Source organism: Drosophila takahashii, chromosome X, assembly GCF_030179915.1.
Source record: "Drosophila takahashii strain IR98-3 E-12201 chromosome X, DtakHiC1v2, whole genome shotgun sequence".
NCBI lineage: Eukaryota > Metazoa > Arthropoda > Insecta > Diptera > Drosophilidae > Drosophila > Drosophila takahashii.
Window position 1 is genome coordinate 21,592,274 of NC_091683.1, and position 7,442 is coordinate 21,599,715.

At 39.1% G+C, this 7,442-nt stretch overlaps 1 protein-coding gene across 1 annotated transcript; it reads left to right on the plus strand.

Moving 5' to 3' along the window:
• Nucleotides 1–6,208: 6,208 nt before the first annotated feature.
• LOC108065554 (proteasome inhibitor PI31 subunit) lies at nucleotides 6,209–7,055 on the plus strand. Its single transcript, XM_017153565.3, has one exon. It carries the CDS (start codon nucleotides 6,281–6,283, stop codon nucleotides 6,947–6,949), a length of 669 nt encoding a protein of 222 aa, XP_017009054.2. The 5' UTR covers nucleotides 6,209–6,280; the 3' UTR covers nucleotides 6,950–7,055.
• Nucleotides 7,056–7,442: the final 387 nt, after the last annotated feature.

A 7,442-nucleotide genomic window follows, 5' to 3' on the forward strand; every position in this document is an offset into this window, starting at 1 on the left:
ATTAATTGTTTTATTTTTAAATAAATGTACATTTAAAAAAATCCTAACTTTAATTTTAAAATAAAGGGTTATTAAATTACAGCATTATTGTTAATTTTTTTTTTTTCAAATATTTTGAAATGTATGCATTTTAATTTTGTTATTTTTCTTCCTTTTCAAATTAATTTACATTTAAAACAATTTATAATTTAAAATATACAAAATCTCCTTTTTAATAAATGAATTCAGGTCAATAGTAAGAAATTACAGTAATAATATTAATTTAGTTTATGCACTCAAAATCCTTGTCAATATATCATAGTTTTACAAGTCCTTTTCCTATCCCTTCTCTTTCACATCTTCTGCCAACTTGCCGGAAATGCCCTGGACTTCTCTAATCAAAAGCCCGTGGTCGTGGCCCGGTTTCGTTTCAACGTAAGTGGATTGTTGGCCAGAATGGTGGCCCGATGTCCGTAATTCGCTCAGACGGAGGATATCGTTGGCGTGTATATGCTCTTGGGCAACTTGGGCATTCCGGAGCTCCTGGTTCTGGTTCTGGTCGATGGTCGTTGCTCGCTGGTCGCTGCCTTTCGTCCTGGCCACAACTGGAGTCCTGACCACCGAAGCGTCCCTTTTAGCTTTGGGTGTATGGCTCCTCGCTTTTTTGCTGTTCTTTTTTTTTTCTCTGGTTTTTTAGCTTTTTTCTTCGTAACAATATTTGCGTGCCTCATGCAAAGGGCAGTCTGCAAAACTGTGGCAACTGAACTGAAAATAGCTGAACACCAGGGGGCGTGGCAGCAGACGCCAAAACGCCCGCACGCCACAAAACTTTCCAAAAAAAGTAGGAGTACACCGTATTTTACGAATTTACCAGCTGAAATTTGAGCTCAGATATGTGCTGTTTAAAGAAATGTTTTATTTGAGAGATCTATTTTGAAAAGAGCAAATTACATTGCGCTAAAATAATATTTCTATCCAAAAGGTATGGGAAAACAGTATATTACTTACTGGAGTTTGAACCCCCGAACTTTGGAGCGAGAGATAGATGTTCTAACCCCTAGGCTACTCAGTACTGTGAAAAATTCGAAAAAAATGCTTCACCTGTTTTTTTTTTGTAAGTCTATCATGACTTTGCCGACTACAAAAGACGTACTCGGCTAAAGTTATTGGGATATTTAAAAGAAATTATCAACGGAATTGTCGATGGGTCGCCTAAAGTGCGGACAGCGACACAAAGAAGAATCGAAGTGTGCCCAATGCAAAATATGCGTGCGACCGCAGGCATGCTTTGTAACTTTTCAAAAGCAGATGTGACCATCGTGCTTATGAGCTGAACGACCCTTTTATATACTTCTTTATTTGAAAAATTTTATCGAAAGTTAAGCAAATATCTAAAAAATACTACATTAAGTTCAGACAACTTTGTATCAATGTGCAGTTGACTATCTGACTTTAAGTTTTTAATTAATTTAAAAGTAAAGTAGAATTTAAGTAGAATTTTTATTGACTTAGGGCTCGTAGTCTTTTTGCAATCTATTTTCTTCTGGTGCAGCGGCTAACCGGTTAACCGGCTGAATAAGCGTTAAGGGCACACACAGCACTCGGGAAATTTATTACACACACTGCAAGCGCACTTTTATTTCATTTCGGTCGATGGACGCCTTTTACGGCCAACTCGAGGAGCGAATTAAGTGCAGCCGGCGCAGACAGGACGTTCCGCCTTCGGAAAGGAGGCATACCCACACACAGACACACACATGACAACCATTAGGCTGGAAATTAAACTTTTTATTGGGGCAAAAAGGGCACAGGCCGACCATAAAAGGATCTGTGTGTGCCGCCTCCTTCCGCGAGGAGGCTGCAAAATTTCAAATTTATATCAATTGCGGTTGCTCATTGACGCCTCAACGGTTGTACATCCTCCTTCGCCTCCTCCTTTACCGCTTTCTCTGCCTCCTCCACTCTGACAAACGAGTCAAAGTTAATTGAATTTCCACAGGTGAGGCGGTTGTGCAGGTGCGCCACTACACGGGGCATTAATTATGCAGGTGCCACACGAGCTGCAGGCGAACTTGATCTGGCCATCGAACTCAATCAATTCGCACCGAAGATCCCGGCTCACAAAACTAGTGGAATGTCTTAATATGAATGGAATTTATGCTCTTCAGAGGATGGAAAATTTCATCTGAAAGCTGACTGATTTGCAAAGATAAAAAAATAACACAAAATCTGTACAATTCTGAAACCCCTAATTTATCTCTGTTTAAACTGTAAATTAGTCAAATATCATGCAGACATTTAAAGCAAAACATTCGATTTTTAAAGCGCTTCAAATCCGATCGAGTTTTTTTTAGCATACTTTTAGACTCCTTAACAAGTGATTTCAAAACCCTTGGGAATAATGTGGTTCCGTCAAATATAGCTTAGAATAATATGGACAGTTTGCTATTTCTCGATATTTAGTTTGTGTTCTGCCTTTAAAACTTCGATATTATCAAATCGATATTGTAAAAATATCAAAAATTTCTATAATTTTCGAAATCATTTCAGTAAACTAAGAAAAGAAGCCAAAACCCTATAATGCAAAATCATGATCAAAAAAACATATATATATATATATATATTTTGTCTATTCAAAAATCTTTGGGTATGTGCATTAATAAACCCAACATTCTATATCCTATAGTTGTGAACGCTGCTGTCTGTCTGGATCTTTTGCATCGATAAGCCCCGAATCGCTTACCGTTTTGGTTAATCACTTCTCAATCGGCAGCTAGAGGCAACACTTTGGGGACACAATTATCCTAATCCCGCCGTTTCGAGTTGCCATCCTTTCGGCAATCCCATTTCCATATCCATTCGCATTTCTACTAGCTCTACCACTAGCATTTCCATTCGCATTGCGAAAACCATGGAGGAAATGTAAGTGCAAAGTGGATTCCTTGACGGCAGCCTCGGGGGTTGCATCGCGTCATCGAGCTGCAGTCAAATAGCAGTAAACTTCAACTGTCCTCGTCGTCCTTGTCGTCCTTGTCGGGATGCCCGATTTTACCCACCTCCCCCCTTCCACTTTCAGTGGGTTATTTTGGCGAGGGCAATGGCAATGGCAACCGGATGCGGAACCAATTTAACGACGCCATTTCCGCGCACAGGCGACCAAACGTCAGCCAGGCAACTGCAGAATCTCTGCGGCGACCATTGGCATCATGGATGTGGCAGGACCTCCTCCTTCCTCTTCCTGTCTGCCACCAGATTCCCACTCCCATTCCCATTCCCATTCGCATTCACATTCCACAGTTTGTGATGTTGTTTTACCCCCCGTCCACGCGCGGCTGCTATTTTCGGTTGCCATTATTGATTTCCAAAATAAGTTTCCCGCAATTTTAATAGCACAAACGGATCATTAAAAATATGGCAAATTCAATTATGCTCAAAGAAACATTTTTCTGCATTTTGGTTTTGGAAATTTTTAATAGAATCACTCAATGAAATGAAAATAAAGCAAATTAAACAAATTATTCCTTTGAACGTTTAAATTGGCAAAAGCTTTTAAATATAATAAACGAATCATTTATTTTTAATTTAGTCAGTCACACCATCTTAAATTAACTAAATACAAAAAATATATAATAAACATTCTGTCCTAAGAATTTAGTAAAATAAAATGCAATTATTCTCAGCTAAATCAGTTGGTTGAATTTTTTGCTTTACATGTTTCCTCTGAGCGCCTGTCTGTATCAATTTGAAATATCGAACTTTATGCTGGCCGTCAACATTTTAATCAAATAATCGAATAATAGCAAATACAGCCCATAAATTAAATCAGGCTCAAAGTCAAATTCATTCTTGTGGAATTTTGCGTTTGCAACTTTTATAGTTTTTTTCGCCTGTGCGCAAATTGAACATGTCTCTTTTAATTTGTGAAATAACATTTGCGACATATTATGGTTTTCATATTCGCAGATTGGAGCTTTTTCACTTGTTTACTTTACAGGAAAATATATATCTTACTTTGCGCATTTTGCGAAATATTCCGAATTAAAATGGAAACCCCACGGGCCTTTCAGTTTCCTGCCGTATTTACTTGGAATAATAAACATGCCTATTTCAATTTGCAAGCCTTACTGAATTTTCTTTTAATTTGGGTTTAACGTCTATTGTATTTTTAAACATTTTAAGGTATACTCTCTTAGATATTGAATTTAGATATTTGGTATGTACATTTTAAAAACAATAAAAACAATTATTCGCGAAACAAGAGTACCTACTGCATTGAAAAAAAAGTGTTAGTACCAAAGATTTTTAATCCATTGCGGTTTTTATTAATTTTAAATGTAAATATCGTAATGTTAGCAATTTAAGTTAATTTTAATATTTTAGAATGTATGTATATATATTTTTAATTTGTAAAAAAAAAAGTTTTATTGGCATCACTGGTATTTTGTTGATTACATATGTTATTGATTTGGATGAGATTGGATGGTCGCTGGCCTTCTGTATTTGTACCGTGCTACTTACTGACTGGGATTCGAACCCGGACCGGCGGCAGTGTACAAGTTGCAAACTGAAAACTCGATAATCAGCTCACTACACTGGCGCCGGCGGCAATGTGACAGGATCCTAGGGTTAAACTTGAACCTCACCTACTTGGATTTCTTAAAAATTGGATAGGGTTACTATTTTGAACTTTAAGTAATCTAATAGTTGGTCGGGCCGAACTTGACTCGGTAGATCAGCAGCTAAGGCATTTGACCCATAACCTTTAACATATGGGTTCGATTCCAGGTTTGAAATTCCTTTTTTCTTTGTGGTTAACTATATTTAAGCTCCGTAGTGCTTTTAATTTCATGTAATATTTACTTGGAATAATAAACATGCCTATTTCAATTAACTAGCTTAACTTATTTCTCTCTATTTCTAAACATTTTACAATTTTATTCTCTCTTCGATAGACTTTTATTTGTATGGTTTTAAATATTAATTGTTTGTTTGAAATAAAATTTTTTGTTTTTATTCTGTTCCTGAAAGTGAAATGTTTTTCTTACAATTATGTGATTTTTATTCATTTATTTGTAATAAAAGACATTTATATAACGAGAACTTCTAAAATTGCTTTTCTACTTTCACATTAACTTTCTCAACCAAGACGTTTTCCTTCGCCAGCAATAAATAACTTACTTTACGCATTCGCAGGTTGTACTGAATTAAATTTGAAACCCCATCAGGATCCCCATTTCCTGAGTTCCTGATTTCCCGGTTTCCTGGGGCCCAACCGCAGCGCTGTCTATTTCCGCTTGTGGATGCGATGCGCATTTATTACTCGCCTTCGCTCGCCCGATATCAGCGACCGACTTGACTTGGCCGCAATCGTTTAAGCCGTTTTGAGCCAGCCGCAAGCAAACCGAGAGCAATCCCCCAAATTGCCGCCAAAGAACATTGCCAGTAACTGCCACATGGCCCACACAAACGCACGTCTATATATATTTCGATATGTATATATAAATATCTACTATATAGGAGGAGGTCCCTGAACAAAGGACCTTGGCAAGCTGCTGGCATCCAATTGAATCCAGCATCAATTCAGATGGCCCGGCGATGACATCCCGAACAAAAGGGGCGGCGGAAGGGGGAAAAGTGGAAGAGTGAAGAGGGGAAAAGCGGAAAAGCAGAAATGAAATGAATTATGTTAAGCATGCAAATTTGAATAAAAACAAACAAAGAAGTGACAAGGAAAAAAGAAACTGCAAAACAGGGTAAAAAAAGAACAGAAAAAAAGGACATAACTGGCAAGGACATGGACATGAACACAGAGACTCCTGTCCTGCAAAAATCAACTGCCAATTGCAATTTGCCAGGCCGTGTAAATAAAACATTTTAACAACATTTACTACAGACACCGAAGCCACACACAAAAATAGTGTGAAGCGATGGAAGTCCGCATTTGAAGAGCTTGGGATGATTATACAATTTCAGTGGAAAGAAAATATAATTTTAAATGACATAAATAAATCACTATAAATAATTTAATAAACGAAATGCTCTGAAAGCTAAGATACTTTTATTTGAATCAAGGTCGAAAATATTACATTCGATATGAAAACTTCGGATTTCCTGCGTAATATTTTTTTTTAATAATTTGATTTTAAACTATATTTCTTGCAAAAACCCTACTAAATAAAATTATTCCAATTTTCTCAACTTAGTCTAGAGACCTTTTTGATTTTTCTTGGCCTGTCAGTCAGTTCAAAATTCACTGCGCAGTAAAGCCGAACTTCGGAAAGATGCCCTCAACTTGATCACTATGGAAACACCAGACACCACTTCATCACTGTCACATCTCAGCGAGATCTCGCTGAAATCTCTGGGGATCGGAGTAGCTGGGAAGAGCGGGAAGGCGGAAATCGATTCCCTCGATTGGCACTTGCTGTTCCACTCCATCCGGCCAAACATTCGCAAGAAGTCCGACCTGTTGATCGCCCTCATCCACCTGCTGGTCACCAAGGAGTACCGCCTGCGAGGAGCCACCAAGGCGGAGGCCATTACAAATTTCAGTGGCAGGCAGATGGCCGGAGGCAGTGGCAGTGACTTGCTGCCCCAACACTGGAATCGCGATGCCCATCGCTACTCACTGAACTACGTGGATGAGCTGGGCAGCCAGTACGTCCTAATGGCCAAGCTGAGTCGTCGGGATCTGGTGATCAGCCTGCAGAACTCGACCAGCAAACGAATGTCCATCGCCTGTCTGCAGCCCGAGAATCTGGTGATGTCTACGACTAGATCGTCCTTCGGGAAGTGCCTGCCGGGGGTGGAGAAGATAATGCAGCGTCTGCGTTTCGATCTGGTGGATCCGGCAGTGCGGGGAGTTCGCAAGAGGGATCCTCTCGGTCTCCGGTCTGTGGCGACATCCTCCAGGTTGACCTTCCAGCACAGCAAGAGCATCCATGCCCTGGCCAGCGAGGAGTCCTCTTAGAAGTGGATTCTGTTTTAAATCTAACCAAATCTTTTAATTTAATATATAGATACTAGATAATTCCTGAAGGAAATGTGATTTTATCAAGAAGATAAATAAAATAAAGTTGAACACAAAGAAAAAAGGAATTTCCAAACTGGAATCGAACCCATATGTTAAAGGTTATGGGTCAAATGCCTTAGCTGCTGATCTACCGAGTCAAGTTCGGCCCGGCCAACTAATAGATTACTTAAAGTTCAAAATAGTAACCCTATCCAATTTTTAACAAATCCAAGTAGGTGAGGTTCAAGTTTAACCCTAGGACGCTGTCACATCGCCGCCGGCGGCAGTGTAGTGAGCTCAGTATCGAGTTGTCAGTTTGCAATTTGTACATTGCCGCCGGTCCGGGTTCGAATCCCGGTAGTAAGTAGCATGGCCCAAAAGCAGATGGCAAGAGAGATCGCGATCAAGAACCAGAAATAAGTTATTTCAAATTGCAATCAACAGTCCAAAG